The sequence below is a fragment of the Gouania willdenowi genome, chromosome 15 (genome assembly GCF_900634775.1).
Source record: "Gouania willdenowi chromosome 15, fGouWil2.1, whole genome shotgun sequence".
Lineage (NCBI taxonomy): Eukaryota > Metazoa > Chordata > Actinopteri > Blenniiformes > Gobiesocidae > Gouania > Gouania willdenowi.
Genome location: NC_041058.1, coordinates 26,802,985 through 26,826,948, shown reverse-complemented (window position 1 = coordinate 26,826,948; position 23,964 = coordinate 26,802,985). Strand labels below are relative to the sequence as shown.

General features: G+C 38.4%; 1 protein-coding gene across 2 annotated transcripts in view; it reads left to right on the top strand.

The window, feature by feature from the left end:
- LOC114476745 (gamma-aminobutyric acid receptor subunit pi) overlaps window positions 1-23,964 on the top strand; it is a 94,539-nt gene that overhangs the window by 58,355 nt on the left and 12,220 nt on the right. For both annotated transcript variants that reach the window (XM_028468614.1, XM_028468616.1), the window contains 4 exons: window positions 9,030-9,142; window positions 15,677-15,744; window positions 16,627-16,844; window positions 20,538-20,620. In XM_028468614.1, coding sequence (XP_028324415.1) covers window positions 9,030-9,142; window positions 15,677-15,744; window positions 16,627-16,844; window positions 20,538-20,620 — 482 coding nt within the window. The remainder of the gene's footprint in view (window positions 1-9,029; window positions 9,143-15,676; window positions 15,745-16,626; window positions 16,845-20,537; window positions 20,621-23,964) is intronic.

Genomic DNA, 23,964 nt, shown 5'->3' with positions numbered 1-23,964 from the left:
GTGTTTAAGTGTTCCCTTTATTATTCTGAGCAGTATTTTTCTCTCCAATAGAGATAGGGCAAGAAATGAGATAATTAATAGGGAAACACAAGATGAGAGTGAGGAGGAGAAGTAAATCAGTGTGAGCGAACACAAGACTAATTGCTGAGAACAGTAGAAAACATCCCATCACCACAAACAGAAAGTGATCAGCACCTCCTCCTCTCTTGTTCTCTTTCAATAAGCTAAAAACATTAGAAAATAATAAATAGTGACTTGATAATTAGCGCTTTTAAATGTGTCTCTCGGATTCACAGTTCCACTTATCATTGCTGATAAAGTTGTTGTTAGAAGTGTCATAACAGAGCAAGCCTCCATAATTCAAAGTGTTACAATACACTGTTTCTGAAATCCAACTGCGAAGTAGTAAAATCTACTCTGGTATTTGGATAATTCTGGCATTTTACAGGAAGTGTCCATTACTGTATTGACTTTAGGATCATTTACAAGGATTTCCCATTCAGAAAGGGGTTCTGAATACTAGGGGTGGCCCGATCCAATATTGATATCGGATATCTATCTGATATCAGCCAGAAAACGAATATCGGATTTTACTGAACTGCATCTAAAGCCTCTGATATATAAGTGCTCCGATAAGTTTTTGTTGTTTTTGTCCCCGCCCTACGTTTTTCCCACCATATATTAACAGTAAAAATAACTGAAGTGAATTTGAATTGTTGACAAACTGTTATAATCTATACAGTATTGTTGATAGTTTTTAAATTAAATGAAACCTACCGCTGAGCTAGCTTTAAATACATGAAAAGCTGTTTCGTGTCATCTTGGTTTGTGTAACAGTTAAAAAACAGTTCAAATTAATATATTTTTAACAATTTGTGACGTGAAGTTTTTTAAAGTGCAGGCCTGAATGATTTCTGGTAAACTGTATTGTTATTTGTAACAATAAGCCTAAAATTAAATTGTCATAATCTATACAGTGGATTTGAATAACCTTCAAAAACTGTTAATATCAAACTGCTTGGGACTGTTTCATTCCACTTATTTAAGTTAGATTCTTAAAAACGTGTGTTATCATTCATTTATTGCATCTTTATTAGGGGTGTCCCGATCCGATATTGATATCGGATATCTGTCCGATATCAACCAGAAAACGAATATTGGATTTTATCGGACTGCATCTAAAATCTCCGATATATATTATATTTATTCAACGATAGAATACTGTAGATATTAAATGGGTCAGTTTTTCTCATATCTACTACTGACTATTGTTCTCTGTTTGAGTAACATCACATGATCAAGTCTTTTCTAACATTCCACACTACAAAATAAGTAATAAAAGTATGTATGATTCATGTTGATATCGTATCGATATTGGTATCGCCCAGTATTCAAGGCTGCAATATTGGTAACGTATCGGAAGTGAAAAAGTTGTATCGGGATATCCCTACTGAATACAGCACTTGGGAATAGTGTTGTAGCATTTGACTGGCTTCTCCAGCATGTAAAGATGTGAGGGCATTAGTTGTAAGTCAAACAAAGAAAAAAAGCCTCTTGACACTGTAGTTTTATCTTTTTAGAGGTTGAAATATGAGTGATGGTTGTTTGTAGTTTGCTCTGACTGAATCCATGGACAATTTTAACTTAATATGCTTTACTGTTCTCCCAACAATTAGCTTCTAATTTTAATTATTGTGTTAATGAAATGAAATATTACCTGTTTTCCTGAATGTAAAAAGTCTTACAGCTTTACAAAACATCTATCTTTATTATTCATTTTGATAGTGACAGCTTGGCAGTTTGACTAGGTGAGGTCTTATGGCACGTTCACAGTAAATACGTCCAAAGTGTCAACAGCATCAGGTTGACAGACAATATATTGTGGATTCTAGGAGCGTCGAGAGGTCCCACTGTGCCTCCCGCACCTCCAATGTGGCCGACACTGGAGTTGGGTTTGTTAAACTTTTGGGGCATATCGCGACGTGTCGACCAATCAGGAGCCTTCCCCAAATGTGACTTATTCAGAATAATGAAAGAAAAAACACTAACCGGAGGCAGATGGACAGGCGCTCTTCTGCTGGAAAAGAGCGCTTGTTGTTGGTGTCCTGGTAGGAGATGCGAGCGCCGATGCAGGTCAGCAGGCCGTCAAACTGGGCACGGGAGAGATGGAAGTAGCGCTGAAAGCAACTATCATCCGAGGCCAACTCTGATGAACCCAGAAACGACGACGAGGCGCAAATAAAGCCAAGCCACTCTCTTGCTAATGTAGAGCCGATGAACGGGAGTCGGAGGCGGCGTGTTCAGCAAGGAACTCCAAACTTTATTGTCCATTCAAACACATTTCTCTATAGCCTTCTAAGTCACACCAAAATACATCCGACCGGACACAGCCTTCTCAACACAATGTTCCCCACCACTTCACAGTCACTGGGTGAATTACAAGCATAACTGATTGCCACAATACCATCCATTGTAAGAACACCACCAGCAACAGAGAAGCTCCTCCCCTAAACGTGCTCCCTTCGCAACTTGTTTGGACGCGCGTCCAGAGCATCTTCGACGATTGGTGACAAGCGTCTGATTCAATGAGCACAAGCATCCAACTAGGGGTGTTAGGCACGATTTTGACGCCCGAAACATGTTTGGTGTGAACGCAGCATTAAACTCACCTGCAGGTGAAGGATTAGAATAGCAAAAGGAAACACTTCTGGCTGGAGAAAACTGATAGTTTCAAATATTTCAGGTTTATACTGTATGTTGCACTGTTAAATAGCAAAAGACTGATAAACCATGATGAATAGTTGCTTTAACACCTTAAGAAGCTATAGTTTAAAAAATTACTTTTATTATGCATAAACATACTGATATATTATTCAACACAAAGATAAAAACCTTCTATAAGATGTGTGTGTAGCTTTAGGTTTGAAAACAATGATATCTTAAGATTTATTTAGTACAATCATCGTCAGTTTTAACATTTTCATTTATTCAAAAAGCATTCGACAATTAGTCACAAAATATTACTCAAGAAACTAGAACAGTGCGGGAGCTTTCTCTTCTTGAGGTCTTGACATTGCTTGTGATGTCCCCCAGGGGTCAGTATTGGGCCTCACGTTTTATAATCTGTATAATAATAATTACGTTTTCAAAGTATTAAAATGTATTTGAAGACGGCACAAACGTTTTCTATAGTCGTTATAATCTTGATGCATTTATTAAGACTGTAAATATTGAACTGAGCAACATAAAAAAAATGGGTGGAAAATAATAAATTATCCTTGAATCTTAACAAAACCAAAGTAAGTAAGTTGGAAATTATAAATCCAACTTTACTAAACATGCTGAAAAAGTTTCAGAAATAATATTCTTGAGTGTTATACACAATAAACTGACTTGGAGAACACATACAAACCAAAGTCTCCAAAAACCTTGTAATGATTAATAGAGCTAAATAATTCCATTATATCATACAAGTGCTATCGCAAAGCGGTGGTGGAGGGGGGTCAAACATACCTTTCCATCCCGGCTACATCTATCATAAACTAGTGTTTATTTTTATCTCCAGGACACAAATGTCATATCGTATCATGAGCCCACTATCATTGATGTGTTGTGAGCCCTGCCAATCGTCTCACAACTAAGGATTATAACTAACTGTTCCTTAAGAGGAGGGTATGGAGGCTGCCAACGAGCAGAAGCGGTCTGAGTACGCAGACCTGGATGAAGACTGCAGGGAGGCTGGCTGGAAAGCCATCATGTGACCCGTCGAAGTGGGATGCAGGGGCTTCGTCGGGTCCTCAATGGTTCGCCTGCTGCGCAATATGGGATGCACAGGAGCAGTGTGTCGGAAAGCCATTAAAGAACTGGCGGAGGAGGTGGAAATGGGCAGCTTTTCGCTATGGCTGAGGAGCAAGCATACGAGTTGGGGGGCAGATAACACCTAGGGCATCAGCAGGGGGTGGCAGGGAGAGCTCCCTGCCATCGCTCCGCCACCAGGAGATGTACTGGGGTTAAAGGAGCGAAACATCTATGATGGGTGGTCCCCAGCTGATGACCCATTTACGCCCAGGTTGGTGTTCAGATTAACACACATGCACGGGAAGCACTGGTGGAGGTGCGTTAGGCAGCAGGTAGGCTATCATCCTGTATCTTCTTAAATTATAAATTTTGCTTCTTATCATTTAGCATTTTAAGTGTTACCTCACTGTAACCTTAGAAAGAAAGTGTCCAAAGTTGGATCATCTATTCATCTAATAAGAAATCAGATCAGAATTGCACATTAAAGGAGCCATATCATGAAAAAAAATCACTTTATAATGGTTTTGTTATAGTTCTGTTTCCTCCCTCCCTTGCTATTCCACATTTTGTAAAAAGTCAGCTCCAAATGGGCGACTGGGATTTTTGCCCCCTTATGAGTCATAAGGCAGAAACTCCTCCTCCTGACAATCCTGGCTCCTCCTCCTAAATAAGGTAAAACAAACATAGCGAAGGCAGGTTGATATTACAGTTAATATAACTGTTAGTATCTTTGTGTTTAGTATATAGATAATCCAGAATATAGATAACCAAAGAGCACTCACAACAGTTTCACTTTTAGTAGCCGTTATACTGCCTCGTATTACTTTTATGGGATGATCTGATGTGTTTATTACCCAATGCGACGCAGCGGTACGACAAAACACTGGACTATTGTCTTAAATGGACTATTCCTGTGGTCAGACGAGTTAATGATTTCCTGCTGCTGCTGTGATAAACACGCACGCTGAAGCAGCACTGAAGTAACGCGTGTGTTTACGTCTACTCATGAATATGCTTGAAGGGCCAAAAAACAGCCTGTTTATAGGAGCGCTCTGAAAGTGACTTTTCAAAGGGCTAAAACTCCAGAAAACGGGCGAGTTTGGAAAATAAACCTAAAATACTATGTTGTTGGGGTTCTTAGTTTTGAAAATGGGTGAAAAATAGCATAATACTGGACCTTTAAGTGTTGCTGCCTTACTGTTTTCAACACGTTTTCTTTTTCGCACTATTGTCCTAAAGTTTGGCACCCTCCAGATAAATCCCTACAAATGCTGCCTTACAGTAACACACACATGCAGGCACACATTTTTCTCCTAATAGTGTAATAATTGTATTACATCATAGAGTGAGTCAATAATTTATCGATTAAAGGGCTTATTGCTTCAATGTATCATACACGAATGTGTGTGCGGAAATTTGTGTGTATGTGTGAGTGTGTATATATACACACACACACACATGCCCTCTCATTTTAATGCACAAATATTTGGTAGGGTAATGAGGGTCTGGCAGAGTGACCCAGATTGATAATGCTGCAGACTTTGGGCAGTGTGCTGTCACTGCCATCGCTAAATTTCCCAGCCAAGGCAGCTGCCTGTTGCCTGCTGTGAGCCATGTGTGTGAGACTTCATGCAGCATAGCAACAGTGCACTCAGAGTGAGTTATTCTGTCGACATGGTGAGGTAGCGCGAGCTTTGAATGCCGTGTTATTGCTTAATTATTGATGCCTGTCAAGTTGAGGTGTGTGGTTCCTATAAAATGAAGAGTTAGGATGGAACCAGCACAATAGCACGATTTTAATAAATTTACAAATAACTAACGAACAAAATCATTTTATACTTCTGCCAATCTACAATTTATCGATTGTCTAAACCCCCAACAATAAGCTCAACCCCTCCCAAAAAGCCAGGAGCTCTACATTGAGCTCCTCCTGGATGGATTACAAAGGCCACGGTGCAAAGGAAGCTCATTTGAGCATCTAGAATCAGAAATGTATTTAACAAAATTTTATGTCCCTAAGTATAGGATGAAGGAAACTACGTATTAGTTTTTTTTTTTGTTTGAAGCTCAAGAATATCCAATTTTCATTCAACAAAATCGACTGCCAAAAAAGAATTTTTTTTTTTATTCATTTTAATTGCTTCTAGTTATCATTACAATTGCACCATTTTCAGCAGATTTTTGGTGTCATTATTAGATTTATTTCATCCATTAGTCTTCTGTGACTTTTAAAATTGGATATACATAATATATTATAAATAAAATAATTGTTTTCAATATTTATGAATAATATTAGATAATGTTTTGGCTGGTAATTTTTTAACACAATCCTATTATACTTTTTTTTTAAAAGAGTGAGTGAGTGGAACTCAAGTGGTTGATGGTCAGGGAGTGGAGGTGTTGTAGGACCTAAAGGCTGAGAGGGAGGTTTCAGGCAGCAGTAACATTTCAAATACCAAACTTTAGAAACTCGGATTCTTGTGTTAGAAACAGAGGGTGATACACATGCAGTTACAAACAAACAGTACAAGGGGTGTCACACACATGATTGCACTATATAACAGACACAGACTACACTACACTTAAACTAAATTGTTGGGCTCGTGTACTTTTGATCTTTAAACAGCTTTTACTTTTGTTTTATTGTATATTTATTATACTTTTTAGGGCTACTGACAGCTAGCCCAAAGACTGCTTCAATTCTTTTTTGTGTTTTTTTTGTCTATAATTCTCATACTTTTTGGTATTTCAATGAGCACAAAAGCCAAATAATATTATAATGACTTAAAAAAAGGCCACCTGGCGCTGTGGGCTTGGCCCCCGAGTCAGCCGTGGGACTCTTACAGTGTGTGATTCCCACCATACGGATTGCTCGGGCCTCCTCCTCTAGGTCTCTGTATGACTGTAAGTGGAAGGTGTTTGAGGGGTGGTGTCACCAGATGGGACACACCCCCTTCCAGTGTCCGGTGGGAGTGATTTTGTCATTCCTGCAGGACCTGATTGACTAACAAAAATTCTTCTCTACAGTGTAAGAGGATAAAACAATGAGCCCACCCGCTGGTTTGCCGTTTTATGAAAGGAGCATGCAGACTCCTCCTCGTGTCCAGGACACTGGTGCCAATCGTGGGATGACTGTGGTTCTAAAGGCACATAAATGTCCTTTTTCAACTGTTGTTGGAAACAGACTTGAAGTTTGTGTCCCTGAAAACAGTGTTGTTACTGAATCTGGCATCAACTAAGCTGGTCAGTGACATTAATTGCGCTGTCAGTGCACCCGGTGTGTGCTCAGCTCTTCCCAGGTGATGTGAGGATTTTTGTACCAGAGCTGGTCCTCGCCCATCACTTTTGTAGGTTTTTATAGGCTGGATGTCTCCGCTTCTTGCATGGCACGGACGGTTCTCCTGTCCTGATCAGAACAGTGCTTGTCCTGTGGGCTGGTGTAAGCTTGCCTGCAATTCTGAAGATACCACATCCCATAGTGAGACATGGAATGAAATATCATGAAAGTGAACTTAAGGTTATTCACATAACCCTGGTTCTCTGATTAATATGAATGAGATGTCTCACCAGACAACCCTTCTTGTTGGGTGAGTGAGAAGAGTTGCTTTTTTTTGAATGACGTAGTATCCTCCGCCCATGCTACTTATGGTAGGTTGGACTACCTGGTGCGGACGGATACGTTTCATCAGTCAATCAGGTTTGGCGTAATGAGATTGTGTTTCTGAGGGCTGGAGGCCTAGGCGTGTATCCCAGAGTGAGACATCTCACTTATATTGATCAGAGAACCGGGGTTATGTGAATAACCTAAAGTTTCTTTAATAAGCCACTGGGTTAATTATTAAATCAATAATTTGAGTAAACTGGTTATTGCTTTGAACTTCACAACCAAAAACAAATTTTTAATTATTATTTAAGGTGTGGTCAGAAGGTTTATTTGGCATTTTTAGGCAGAGCACCTTTTTTTTTACGATTATTTGACCAGGAAAGTCTCATTGACATTCATTATCTCTTTTTCAAGAGAGCCCTGGAAGCAACTAGGTATAGGGGACTTGCTCAAGGTCCCACAGTGATGGCCCACAGTGGATTTGAAGCTGCAACCCAACAATTACAAGCCCACTTCTGTAACCACTTGGCCATTTCATTCTCAATTGTCTTAAAGGAGCTATTTTCCTTTTAAAGAAACTCATTCCGCTGTCTCCAAGGACCACCACCATGCACTGGTCCAGTATCTGTTTGTTAAGCAATTCATAGTTACCTGGCTGCACACCTGTCTCATCCAGCCTTAATTCCTATGAAAATCAAATAGAATAAATAAGTAATGAATGAGACACATTTGATTCTGGGAACTTCAGCCTGCAATTTTAAATGTAATCTGTATAGACTGTGTAATCAGCTGAGAGGCCAGAAAGGCATCTTTGCTTTACATTTTAAAAGCCAACTGCAGCAAGCTTCTGCACTACTGGTGGAATTACTGTGCCATGTATGTCTGCCAGTCCTGCATCGTACCCTGCACCATCTGCCCTGTTGCTAAGTATATTCTCCTTTAAGAATGGTAGCTCAAGGTGTGCCGTGAACTGTGCCACAAACTCTACACCATTTAGGGACATGCCTGTGGCAGCATATAGAGCAATAAGCTTTGAGCACGCAGGCACTGAAGGGAAAAGCAAACCAAATTAGCTTCCATAGTGTTGTTAGGTGAGCTTTTTGTACTTGAGATATTGGAGAGCATGTTTTGAGTAAAAATAAGGTATTACGACTTCATTGATTTTTTTTCTTATATTCTGGTCATAAATATAGCCTGGAAAAAGTGACAGAGGGAGCTCTGACAGGCTGCCAGTGTAAAGAAATGCCTCTGCACATGGCCTGATCTGTTTTGCTTCAGCCTCTCTTACATCACAGCACACGCTTCAGGCCTTTCTCGCTCTCTGCAGAGCAGGCGGTTTGTATTTAGAGCTTGATTTATATAAAAGCACACATACATGAAGCAAAACAAGAACCCCCCCACACACACACACACGCGCGCGCGCACACACACACACACACACACACACACACACACACACACACACACACACACACACACACACACACACACACACACGCACACGTCCAACCTGACTACAATGATCATTTAGTAGTTGGGGTCACCAAGATCTAAAGAAATATTTGATTTGGAGTTCAATTGATGAACTTTTTAAAGATGTATTTTTTCTTCTTTTTTTTTCTTTCAGATTGTTACAATGCTCGATGCTCAACGCAGAGGTAAAGGAAGGAGAGATTCTTCCCCCAACAATTCAGAAGCTGATGAAAGGATACAATAAGTACCTCAGGCCATTCTTTGACAGTAAGATTCTGCAGAAACATACAGCCATGAGAATGACAGCATACTCAGGGAAACTGTATTTGACAAAGAATGAGATGCATTCATATTGCAATTTTGTGTATCTAATTCCATTTGGAGTCATATTTTGTGGCACACATGCATTTCAACAACTCGGAATTTGATGTATCTTTGCGATAGGAAAGCTCTGTCTTTTTAATGTCTATAAAGCTGAAATTAAATATACCTACAATACTCTGAAGCATTGAAACCATTATTATTTTCTGTGATGCACTTACTAATTAGTTTGAAATAGAAAGAAGGGGCCTCTCTGTACATGCAGTCTGAAAAACATTATTATATCATTCCCTGCAAATCCCTCACTGCTGTCATTGTTCTACAATCTGGCTTTCCCTCACACAGGGATTGGGGTTTGTTTACGTGCTCATTGATGTGGAATAACAACAAACTTTACCAGCGGTAATGCTATTAAATGTGATTGTGAGTTTCTTCACTTCAAAACATGAGTTTGGCACACACTAATGGTAAAAAAGAAACCCTGCAAAACTCTTGTCTGGCACAGAGAAGTACTGGATTTTAGCCGTCACTGCAGGCTAGGGTTAAGTGTTTTTCTCCAAATTCCCTGTTCTTTGACATCCTCCACTGACTCAGTGTTCAATGTTAGATGTATTTGGTATTATTTTACAAACCAACTATTGAGTCTTTTAGCAAGGTATTATGATCTTAGAATCCAAAGGTTATTTTTATATTTGACAAAGAATGCAGCTCCGCTAATAACACCTCCATCGCACAGACATATTACTGCTGCTCTCCAAGTTTTTACCGAATATGCATTTTTCAGGTATTATGATACAATAATACAGTATGTACACAATTAAACAAAATTAGGTTTGCAAGCTCTGAACATCATTGCTACTTCTAATCTATTCCCAAGTGACTGTAATTACATTATTAATCTACTGAGTCATTTAAAGAGAACCTCCACTGATTTTTGTGCTTCATAGCAAATAATGAGCTGCTGAACCACAACACGTCACCAACCCATGATGCTTTGTGACAATTTAAGATGGCGGATCACTAAATATAAAGCCATTTTTAAAAGAGAGTAAAATGAATAAGGTGCATAATTAAGTGTTTCCTTAAGATCAGATCTTGTTACAATTATAAGCTTTAAGGCCAAACTTGTAAAAACATTGGAGACTCCCTTTAAAGTAACAACAGCTTCACTACAAGTCACTGAGTTCCACATGGCAAGTACCCTAGTTGTCAGATACCGGGAAGGATATGGGATCATTCACAAGCAGTAAACCTCCTTTCACTGATAGTATAAATATGTAAGTTGTAATTTAAAAAAGTACTTTTAAAGGATGGCAGGTTTGTGAAAAAAATAAAACATATTCCAATTCTTTTAATGCTGATGGGTGATGAAGCCCACACACATATCTCCCCACTCTCTTGAACAGGCTGTGTACTGCAATTCATGGTCCGAATTTCCCTCACAGTGCAGCGGGCGTGACGTTAAATGACTCTCCCGTGCCTGCTTGGCTGATGGCTGCAGTTACCCTAGTGGCCATTGTGTCACTATTGAGTCTTATTTCTTAATTCTGCCCGAAACTCCTTTAAAGCTGATATTTGGAGTTTCTGAGACTTCTGAGTTTTGAGATTTTTCTCAGAAACTCCGGATGTCACCTTTAAGCCAAAAGTGGTGCTTGTTCCTTTAAGAAACTTCCAAAAATAGGGACACGGTAATAACTAGATAAACAGCAAGAATGCAAGTCAGAATGTTTTATGCTGAAATTGTCACAAAAAGACAAAAAATAAAATGTGTGAGCACATCCTTCACCTCCCTCCAACTAATGAAGGTTAGAGCAACACAGCTGAAAATATGTATGGGAAAATCAAAATTAGGACTATGTATAGAACCTACAAAAACAGGTAACACTTGAAATACTTACTTGAAATAGTTAGCATAAGGCTGACATTACGCTGTCATTATCTGTCATTAGCATGAATAAGGTGTCATTAAGTGTCGTTCGCTAAATTATGACACCTTTGGAGCTATGTTGGCATTTTTGGGTTAGTGGGTTTAGATAGGGTTAGGGTAACAAACAACACTTAATGGCAGCCTTCATGAAACCTTATTCATGCTATAGACAGGTATCATGTCATAATGTTGACAGCGAAATGTCAGCCTTATGTATAAAACTTCTACTAAAGTGTTACCAAACATTGTAATAACTAGTCAAATGACATTTACAGAGAGAATGTGAGTGAGAATGCTTTATGCTGAAATTGTCACAAAAAGACGAATAATAAATAACGTTTGAGCACATCCTTCACCTCCGTACAACTAGGGAAGGCTAGAGCGACACAGACGAAAATTTGTGCAGCAAAACCAAAATTACGAATATGTATAGAACGCAATAATTATTATTACATGTATTTTGCACAGAGCCCCTACAAAGACAGAAATGACTTAGATTTGACCCTTCCTTGAATTACTACTGTAAAAATAGTTCTAGTTGTTTTTTTCTCTTACTTGTTAAGTGTTTTACTGCTTCTCATTCCCACGCTATGTACTATCAGGCACAGCATAACCATTTGATCTATGATTGCTAGCTAAACACTTTGGGCTTCTCAAACCGATCATCACACCCACACATAGACTCCAATCAGGATTCTCATTTTGAGCCAGCAGGAAACATTAAAGCCATTAGTCAGCATTTTTGACTTTTACACTCAACATTTTGGCCTCAAGCTGAATCAGAATATAACTTTACATGTTTTGTAAACATCACGTGAAAGAGAGGCACTTGTTGGTGCACTTACATGCAGAGAATACACTCAAAGCTGATATCCGGGAGTTTCTGAGAAATCTATGTTTATGTATGATTCTTTTGAAATGTGAAAAAATACCTAACTAGTCTTTTACTATGGTCTACTGCTAGTTGTCATTCATACATTAATGTATATACAGTAAGTCCCTCCTTCATCCCATAGACCCCTATACAAATAGAAACGATCGCCAGCTACCCAGCCAATAGGCTTCGATTTCCTGTTTCTAAGTCTGTCAATCAAAGTGAATACAGAACTGTGCACGGAAACAAGGTCGCGCGTCACAACACCAAACAGGTAAATATGATTTTGGCTCTTACCTGACCCATAGACCTATATCAATACGATGCAACCTTGTTATGTTCCGCAATGCGCATGCAGAAAAGTAGAGGCGTGGCTTCTGGTAGATTGCAGAGTCAGTGGGAGGAAGTGGAGCTGTTGAGGGCAGGACATCGAGACGTTTCTCAGAAACTCTGGATATCAGCTTTAAGCAATCATGCGCCACTAAGTTAATCAGCATTTTAACACTGTGCTCATTAATCATTCCCATATGAAGATTGATTAAATGAAAAGAAAATTAGGGGGAAATTTAGTGTGAAGAAAAGATTCCTTTGATGGTGAATCAGGAAGAAGAAATTCCCACCAGGAGGTTCACACTGAGCAAACTGCAGCTGCTGCAGAGATATGAGGTGTTTAGCATTTTGAGTTAGGCTGTCCTTCAATAACCTCTTGGTACACAATGAACGCTCCACAGCTTTGTGTATGAGTTTTCAGCTTTGTATAATGTGTATTCATCCATAAGAATATGACTTCCTTCCTAATGTAATGCTAAGAATAATAGCAGTTAAACAGTTATGATAACTTGTCTAACACTGTCTAAGCCTCACAAATTCAGTCCCAATCCCAATAAACGGTGATACCATGTGTATTGTGACACTTCTAATAACTTTCTCAGCAGTTTAGGTTACAATAGACCATCTGTTTTGTCAGATCACATTCGCCTGCCTTTACTTTACTGCGTGGCCCTATAAAATTGCAAAAAATGTTTTAAAGTTTTTCTGTGTTATAGTAAAATGTGTGTATTTTGCATTCTCCCTGCCCGGTAGCGACACCAGATTATTAATTGTGGGTGGGCACCCTGAAAACTGGCTAAGCCAGATAGTAATATATATATATATATATATATATATATATATATCAATCAATCAATCAATCAATCTTTATTTGTATAGCGCCAAATCATAACCAATGGTATCTCAAGGCACTTTACAGTAGAGCAGTCTTAAGGACGGACTCTTCATTTTATGGATACACACATATGCATATATACGTATATACACATACATATGTATCCCACACCCAACATGAATTCATCATGGCGGCAAGGAAAACCTTCTGTTAAGCAGCAGGAACCTTGTGTGGATCCCATTCCTATGATGAACAGCCATCCACGTTATGCTGTGTTGGGTGTGTGCAGAGAAAAGGGTGGAGACAGAGTTGTTGAGACTCTGTAACTCCACACTGAGGATCCCACGGACCTGCAAGACAAAAGCCAGAAGGAGTACAGGAGCAAACACACAAGGGAAGAAGCAGACATAGAGGGAGTGTTTGAAAGAGGAATGGGACCCTCTCCGGTCCCTCTCTAACCTAAATGACCTCTCTCTTAACGCCCTCTCCAACCTCTCTCCAACCGAGCATGCCAGACCCCCCCCCCCCCCCCCCCCGGCAGTCTATATATATATAGATTTTTTTTAACAAATTTCCCTTCATCTCTGTTTCAACACTTTTCTGTGACACTAATGCTGTATTCAAGGCAACTCTGAACTTTGCATTTCTCAGTTGAAAATTCAGAGAAATACAATAAAATAATAATAATAATAAATATTAATGTTTGTGTGATTGAAGCTCTGATTATTCTGAATGGCATTTTTTTTAATTGGCCTTACAAAGCAAGGCAGCATTATTATAAACACAGACACAGGGCTCCAGTAAAAAACACATTTTACATTAATTTTAAAATCATAAAAACAACTCATTTAAAATCTAGGAAGGAAGTAACATAAATAAAGCCTGCATTACTGTGTTCAGTAATTCATTTGTGAACGTAGTGTCGGACATTTTTGGCACTAAAATGCTTTTAATCACTGCTTTACCACTGGCATGTGGTTCTGCACGGTGCCATTGTTGTTGTGGGACGTCAGACAAATGATTTTAGAGAAAGTCTGACTTTCCTGTGTAGGAGCTCTGACTCCAGGTGGTGACCCCTGGTTGATTAAATACCAGTTCTGAGTTGCATTGAACGCAGCATGAGGAGCGCAACCGCCTGGTGACGATGCAGCCTGTGGGTGGGCTGAATAGCCACATGTGGGGTGCAACCTGCTGATTGGCTGAAAAGCTTTCACTCAAAGCTTTCCCTGTGTGACGTATTGGATGAACAGCACCCGGGTGGGCCTTGATTAGAATGGGCGGGCCCATTTTAGTCACCCGCGGCGTCACGGGTGACCCTGCCTAGTGCTCTATGACCCCTGAGATAGGCACCATCAGACCCTCGTGACCAGGAAAAGGAGCAAATGGAAAACAGATGCCATATTTTTCCAAAGTGCTGCATTTATTCCTTTCATTGAGTGGAGTTATAGTCTTATGACAGACTGATGAACATGCTTCTTCTTTCCTTTTGGGTGTTCCCTTCAGGGGTCACAGCACCAACAAGCTGTCAGGGGAAAAGGTCTTGCTTAAGGGCTTTTAGCAGTGACCCAGTATACGGGCCTTGACCCAGTGACTGTGCAGCTAAAAGTCTGCGTCCTTAACCATTAAGCAGTCACTCCCCTGGCGGATTGATGAACATGAAATCATTTGAATCAGAGATGCCATAAACACACACTAAATAATAATACAGCATGTAACTTGTCCCCTCAACCAGGGTTGGGGTCATTTATAATTGTAATCGCGTAATTGATTAATCCATTAATTAATAATCAATAATTATTATTAATAATAATTGACACATAATTGTTATTAATTAATGAACATATATGGCTTAATTACAGTTGTAGTTTAAAAAAAACTGTTGCTGTTGTAATCATAATTGAATTGTAAATGTGTTTAGATCATTTACTTTGTAATTATAATTGCCATTGTCAATTATAATTTAATGTAAAACTGGGGAACCATGTTGCAGTTCTATACACACATATGTAGTTAACAATTATTAAAGTTTCATATCAAGCTTTCCTACATTTTATCCTCTAAAAAAATCAGTCTGGGGTATACTGACACAAAACAGGCTCAGATGCACACACCAAAAATTATTTAAAACCAATATTTTAATTGATTAGGAAGCCTAACAAGGAATCCAGGAGATGAAAAACAATATGGATGATAGATCATATTTTTAATGTATTTTACATCTGATTTAAGACATGGCTCAAACTGTTGTCATTAGAGATGCTAGCAGAAAGCTTTAATTAGCTTATTTATTTCAGGCTCAGTAATAGTGATTAATTGTAATTTAATTTTAGTAATTGAGAACATAATTGTAATTGACTTTTTGAGGATAAAAAATAATTGTAATTTAGTTGTAATTGGAAAAAAAATGCTGGTCACTGTAAACATAATTGAATATGGATAATTGTAAATGGAATTGTAATTAAAATATGTAATTGTCCCCAACTCTGCCCTTAACTGACTCTTGTTTTTGTCTAGATGGCCCTGTGACAGTGGGTATGAGCCTTGACATTGCCAGCATCGACACCATCTCAGAGATCAACATGGTAAGACGCTGTAATAGTATGGCTGGCGTAACATGGCCAGTTGTTACCAATGACATTGTATTTGACATTTTTACCTAATTGTTTGTTTGACTTTGGTTACCCATTACAGCAGTCAACTCCAGAACATGGTGTATCATCTGTGGTTTATGACCAAAAAAATAAAAATACAACCATTTCAGGCTCTGACTTAATTAAAGCTGACACTGGCAGACCAGTTGAGATTGGTGGGAGATTTCTTGCTAACCAGTTGCATCAGGCGTACATCTTTGGACACAAATCTTAAAACCTCATGTCACACCAAATACTGCTTGATATCTGGAGATGGGCCAATATTATGTGTACCTCTGGGGGGAAAACCTAACACTTGAAATGATCTTGTGAAAAACGTCATTACGTGCAATGTGAAGCACTTAACCCAGGGTTTTAAACCCAAGGGAGTGCTCGAAGTGTTGTAAGAAACCACACTTTTGAAAATAGTTGTCCTTTCACCCCCATTAGTTTTTTCTAAATACATCAAAATTAGGTCAACTGTTCCCCTCCCTGACCCCATTATAACACTTGCTGCACATGTATTTTTGCACCAGTACAACTGTTGGTAACTTAACCACAAAGGCTAATTCTGCTATGATGCATTTACATCATATTCATTATAGCTCAATGACACCTTGCTGCCTAAGAACATCCCATATTTTAAGCCAGTGTTTTCTACTTGTGCTATCGTTTTTTCTTAAAATGAGTTTATTGCATTGATCAATATAAGAAATAAACAGAAATGATCAAAGCAAATGAATGATATTCAAATGTATGCAAAGTCTTGGCAACTTAATATTGACAGACCTGATGAAATGCATTTGTTTATATTTGGCCTTTGGAATCTTTCAGGACTACACAGCTACCATATTCCTTCGCCAGCGCTGGACAGATGAGCGGTTGGTGTTTGAGGGAAACAAGAGCCTGAGTCTTGACGGGCGGTTAGTGGAGCTCCTCTGGGTTCCTGATACCTTCATCGTTGACTCAAAGAAGTCCTTTCTTCATGACATCACAGTGGAGAACAGGTTGATCCGAATCTTTCCCAATGGGACTGTGCTCTATGCACTGAGGTGGGTACATTGATTATTACTGCTGTTTTGTAAAAACAAATAAAAAAAATTATAAATAGAAAAATAAATGGCTAATGGAGGAGGACTGGTTTGAATTTAACTTTTGTCAATTTTATGGGACTATTTGATTGATTTTGCTGGTGAAGAAGACAGAATCAAAACACGTCACCTCAGTGTGTCTAAATAAATAACATAAAAGGACATTTTTGAGGAGTATTGAATTGTTTTCCGAATACCAAATGTACTTTTTATTTAAGTCACAAAGCTTTTAAGAACAGCTGGAAAGGGGAAAAATGCTTGTCTGCATCCAGGAAGACAAATTGTTTGTTGTGTGTAAAGAGAAGAGAGAGAAGACATGACATACACAGAGAAGATCAAAATACCCCAACATTGACAAAACTGATGATTTAAACAGAATAATAAGAACCTAACAAACATTTGCTTTACAAAAGCAAAGTCAAATACAACTTAAGGAGAAATCCACAGGGACTTGAACTTATACTTTCACAGAAAGACAAAACAACGTAGCATCCATTGGCACCACCTGATTGATCATTAAACACGCAGTGCCCAGCCCGAGCCAGGGTTGGGGTCAATTGTATTTTTCAATAACAATTACATTCTCCATCTTCCATGTTCAGTTACGATTTAAATAAGATTACGAAAAAAAACATGGGAAAATTACAATTCTCCAAATATTGTGGAATATACATTGAATTTGTGTATATAGATATCTGAGATATCCTAGCTGATTTATCTACAACTGAATTGTTTGGTAATCTGGACAATAATATGTTTTTTTCTGGGCCAGATTTATGCTGTAGGGCTACATTGTATATGATATTACATTATGATGTTTTTAAGTGTGCAGGAGTAGGGGGTACATGGCTTCAGGTTAAATGTCTGAAGGGGTACATGACTGTGAAAAGTTTGGGAACCACTGTTTTAAATTATTTGCTATCCATTAGTTACCTTGTTAGGCTTCCTAATCACTGATGCTATAGGTTAGCCTTTTTTCTGTCAGTACACCCCTAGAATAATAGTTTTTTTGTTCTACTTATGTGTAGAACTGTACAAAGAAATGTAACACAGTTCACCAGTTTTGCCTTAAATTATAATTGACTATTTTAATAGAATTTGCATGGCAATTATAATTACAAAGTCAAATATCTAAACTCAATTGCAATTCAATTACAACTATATTTGACCCCAACCTTGGCCCGAGCCCATGTGAAATGATGTATTGGGATCTCCCGATAAAACTTTTTCATGTACGATATGATACCAATATTGCAGGATTGCGTATCGGCCGATACCGAGATTAATCTGATATCAGCATGATTCATACATACTTTTTTTTTTCTCTCTTTAATAAAAAATAAATAATTACTTACTTTGTAGTGTGGAATGTCAGAAAAGGCTTAATCAAGTGATGTCACTCAAACAGAGAACAATAGTCAGCAACAGTAGGTATTAGGAAAAACTGACCCATTTATTATTAACCAATTGGTTACATAAAACTTAACCTTCAAACTAATAGCAACAGTATTCCACAATTGAATAAAATAAATAAATTTTTTTTTAAAATTAATCCGATATTCGATATTCGTTTTCTGGCTAATATCGGACCGATATCGATATCTGATCGGGACACCCTAGAACCTACATCGTTGGGTCCTGCTGCGTTCAGGCAAAGATAATTAGCACTAATATACTGTACATGATTAGTTGTACAAGTACCTGTTTATTGGTCACATTTTGTTTTTTAACCATCAATGAGAGTTGTTTTTAGCTTTGTATAATATTCTTGTCATTGTGTGTTTCTTAGTTCATGAACGTTATTAAAGTGTCCTACATCATTCTTTAAATCCTCACTTGTCTGTCGGGTTTCTGCATCTAAGGTTTTACAGTTTCATCTCTACTAATCCTCATAAAAACTTTTGACATTGATACATGCTGCGGAGCAACATCAATTATTTATTTAAAGCTCTGACAGCAGTTTTTTAAACCTTCACCCTTGAACAGAAAGCATCTCAGAAGCTTTGCTTCAGCTGCAAAGAAACTCTAAAGACTGGTTCAAAGAGCAGGACAAGTGAATATAACAAGTCCCTCCAAAAGGACTGTCAGAAGAGTAATGGCCACTGCTGGGAATAGGAGGCTGTCTGAAAAGGAAGTGAAACATGCAAGATGGTGGAGGATAATAACAGCTGTGATAAATGCTTTAAAGCCAAACTACCTGAATCTTGAACCATGACAGAGGGGCATGGCTGAATTCGAACTGTAAGTCCCGCCCCTCACTCTGATAATCCCTCCGTGTCTCCTCCTCTCTGGAAGTGCACAAAATCGCGCACGAGAACTGAAAGTGCACTACCAGCAAAAGGATGCACACAAAATATAGGAAAATGGAACATTAGATTACCTGTCTAGAAGGAAAACAGCCACTTGCGTGTCCAAAGTTTGTCCAAGACTGAAAACAAGTTTGCACCGTGCACGCGCTTCACTATATATTGTGGCAGCCAATGAGGAGGCTCCTTCGTGGGTTCTGCTCATCCCTCCTTTCTCTAAATCCTGTGATTGGAGGTGGAGGGGGTGACCGCCAAGACTTTGTCTTCTGGGGTTTTATTAACTAAAATAATTAATTATAAGGCACAGGCAGCACGTTGACGTACATTTTTTTCAGAAATGATTACTTTTACGCTATATTATATGATGCTATCGAGAATTCTTCTTTTGTTTTTTTTATTAAAGAAAATAATTTGGGTACTCCAGCTTTAAAGCCAAACTTGTGAGGAAAATTACTGCAGGTATCTAAAGGTTACAACATTGAAATAAATATAGGACGTTTAATGTATTTTTGGGTGGCAATTTAATGGTATACAGAAGTTCTGATTTTATGTATAACATTATCAAAATGAAAGGATCAAAACCTTTACTTTCAGTATAAAGAACACAATCGACGTCAGTCAATCAAAATTCTTCTGGTAGGTTGTTTCCCAGGGCAGCACAAAAGTAACGTAGCTATTGAAAAGATGTAACTTCTTTAAAAGCAAATAAATTACATCAAATTTACCTGAATAAGTTCATGGTCGACAATTTATTAGGGCAGATATCTGATTGATTAACTAACTTTGGTTAAAGTAATGAAAATATAATTTTATTTAAAATGACTGTTTTTCTGTTGTTCAACATAAGGAAAGTGTCTATTGGAAAAATCAGTTTTTCTACATTTAACAACCTTATCGTAATTTTTAGCAAGGCGTTAAACGGGGAAGTTTGTGACCTTTTCAGATCACAAGTTTCCAAGGAATAAGTGTGAAACTCTTCTCATCATCTTTGGATCCCTTCTGTGCACAGTTGTACTGAGACTGTCTGGACTTCAGCATATGCAAATGTACTGAATAAATGGCAGGAATCTGAAGCAAAACATCAAGAGTTCTCATATATAATGAGACTATTTTGAAGCTGACAAAACTTAGCTCCAAGAAATGTGTACCTTGGTCCTACTTTTTTAAATGTAGGAGCCATACAGCTTTGTTCTTTGTACTGAAGACAAAACAAAGAAATTTTAATGACAGCAATGCCAAGATATGGCTTTTTCCATCCATTTCAGTTGGCTGAATAATGCCATGTGTTTTTACTGGAAACATCATCTTTTGAGGACTTCAATAATCATAGTAACATTTCTATTTTTAGGATTACCACTACCGTAGCATGCAACATGGATCTGACCAAGTATCCCATGGACAAGCAGACCTGCACCCTACAACTGGAGAGCTGTAAGAACTCATCTTACTTCATAAAGAAAATCTGAACTGTGCTGCAGAAATAGTGGGTGGGATTTCAAACAAGTCTGATCAGACAATGGGCTCCAACACCACACCTCACTTTTTCCTTTTATTTTCAAAGCCTGGCTGTAAGACAGTGATAACTGGGGTCAGTATTATTCTACTCTGAAAGTGTGCTCATTAAAAAATATTAACGCAAGACAGGAACTGTCACAAAATCTGAGGCTTGTGATAAATATAGTTTCATTAGCTTGAATCTGAAATGTTTCTCGTTCACATAAAAAAAAAAAAAAAAACAATTTTCCTAAGTAATACATTTCTGAAACAGACTGAATTGAAAAGCATCATCATCATCATCATCATTCATAGCATATTCCCTCATGTTTTGTCTTTAAATGCAGCTCAAAACAGAAGGGAAAAAATAGGTTAACCCTCAACTTCTTTTTTAATCCTTGTCTATCTGGTTAGACCAATACAGTCTGGTAGTTGGAGTACTGCTGTCCTCTTATAGGGGTATGTCTTCCATTTAGAAGATTTTTGAAACCCTGCATGCATAGCTATTTCATTATCACCTCCCTGATCTGGCCCCACTTTCCTTGCTGCAGACTATGAACAGCTCAGCTCTGGAGATCTTAAATCCCTCTTTGATTAAATCATTCACTGCTAGCCATTTTCAGAACGGCTACCCCCTCACTGCCAGCCATTTTAGAGCATTTTGACTGATTTTTAAAGACCCACAGAATATTTTGTACTATGACTATCTGAAATCTGAAACTCGATTCTGAAAGATTAGTCTCTACTTTCTTCAGAATTTTTTTGGTTTATAGCTTGTTTCGTTCTTCCGTAATCAGCAGTTGAATAGAGGCAAGTTTCACACTAATCACCAGTTTCCGACAGAAAGCTGAGAAAACAGCCTTTTTCTGAAAATCCTTTCAGTGACTTTGAAACTATTTATTTTTTTGTTGCTTTAGTGACACCTCAACATTGGTTTTCTTTTATAAAACTACAAAAACAACACTGAGACCATGCAAAAAATATTATTATTTTGCTATCTAGGTCAGAGTTCGATGGTTTTCTTACTGTATTTTGATGGGGGAGAGACTTGGATGAAGGCCAGTCTCCACAGACTCAACTTCCTCCTACTTCCGGACATGCAGAGTCGACCCGCTTGCCCCAGTTTGTTGATCGTTTTCTCTCACGATCCAAACACTCTCAATAGTCCAGAGGGGTATTCCATAAAGCGGGTTATGTTCAAACTCTGAGTATGTTCAGGCTCAAATGAGGGAAACTCAGAGTATCCCATTCCAAAAAGCGAGGTATGTTCTTCTTCGAGTATGTTTCCATGGCAACATTGTCCGTGAACTAAACCTGGTCGCTGGCAGATTTTATCAAAGTTAATCGTGGCTGATCTCTCATCCAAAGATGCGCTGCTGCCATGTTGGGTGTTGGGTGTGGGATACATATGTATGTGTATATACGTATATATGCATATGTGTGTATCCATAAAATGAAGAGTCCGTCCTTAAGACTGCTCTACTGTAAAGTGCCTTGAGATACCATTGGTTATGATTTGGCGCTATACAAATGAAGATTGATTGATTGATTGATTGATTGCCACCTATATGCCTCCAGTTGGTCACTACATCACACTACAGCTCCGATATTGTTGAGGGACCTCCGACAGAGTGTTTCCTAGCAACCAGTGTCGAAAAACACAACTGACGTAAAATTATGTATTTTTAAGTCAATGGCAGTGAGTGAGTTAACAACAGACCAGGGGAGTATTTCATCAAAGTGTTCTTAGTAGAGCCAGGCCTACAGTTTTAACCTAGTTTAGCAAAGCCGCCCGTGACCATGCTGGCTTTTCCCATTCCATCAAACTCTTCTCAGCTTGGAGCTCCCCAGCTGAGCCAAGCCATCTGACAGTGTTTAGATTAAGTGAACGTCTTGATAAGACCCACGAGATTGATCACAGATTTAATGATTAGAGACGTGAGGGTGCATAAGCTCCAGCATTTACTGATTATACAGTCAATAGAAACCAATGCCGACACCAACGGGACGTGACATCATCTGTTACTGAGCAGTGAGAATAAAGTTGAAGAAGTTTCTGTGATTTGAACATTTTACATAGAGTAAAGGATTAAAGATGGTGTTATTTAGTCAATTTATCGTTGAGAACAACTGAAGTCTGTTATCACACTTTGATTTTGTGAGTTCGATAAGTTTTTAACACCTGTCAGCATTTAATAAAAGACAATGCGTAACTCACAATTAAATAGTATGTAATTTATGAAACTTGTGAGTGTTTTGATGAATAGTTTCTTAGAATTCAGCACTAAACATTAAATTCAAAAGAATGGTGGGAGCAGCTCAGCTGTGTACTGCTCCTGGTGCAGGTGAGCAGCACGCACTGGAGATGTGCGCACTGATCACCTCCCGAAAAGCGATACTGTTCATGGAGTTTGTCATCGCGGAGCCCTTAATGCTCTGCCTTCTGACTGTCCCTGAACAGCCCCTCCCTCTTTGTATATTTTGCGCTTTCTAATTATTAATCTCTGATCAATGAATATGGATAAATATCATGCGGTAAACGGAGGCTATAGGCACATTATTATTACTGATGGTTTAAACACATGAAGATTGATTAAAATTAAACTCATTAAAAATACGGTACACATTAAAAGCATAATGAATATGATTCTATAGTCATTTGTGTCAATTTAAAATCTTAATTAAGCATTTATCATGATATTCTGTCTCATTTCCTTTTCAAAAACTGCATTAAAGCGGTATTTAAAAGTATAACAGAAGTGTTTTTTACTCCTTTTTCTTTCTGTAGATCTTTGTTGAGTGTCTTAAAGCATCGCTAAATGACTCCTTTAATCATGATGACATGGTTTCATTGAGTTGCTTAAACCTGGTCAGGAGCAGGTTTGCGCCACGGACTGTGTTACTATGGTAACAAAGGTGTTTTCTCTTAGATAAAACCACTGTTCCAGTTAGAACCCGGCTAAACTGAGCCGGACTCTCAGGTTAAACCTGGACTTTACCCTGAGCTGGGTTTGATGAAATACCCCTCAGAATATCATGAGTGAGGACTTCTGAGTGTCACTTGCATTTTTAGTTTTGTATTTCGCAGTGACGTAAAGACTGGGTTGCAGTCTTGCTTCTTATTTTTAACATGGCTTTTAATTTTTATCCTTGTTTCTTAACGGCAACAATATATCTGCATTTTGGATATAGAGAACCAAAATTATTCATTTCACTCACAGTCAGACTGCCACCAGCCTGCACTCAATACCCTGCTGATGCCATGGAAAATACAAAAAAAA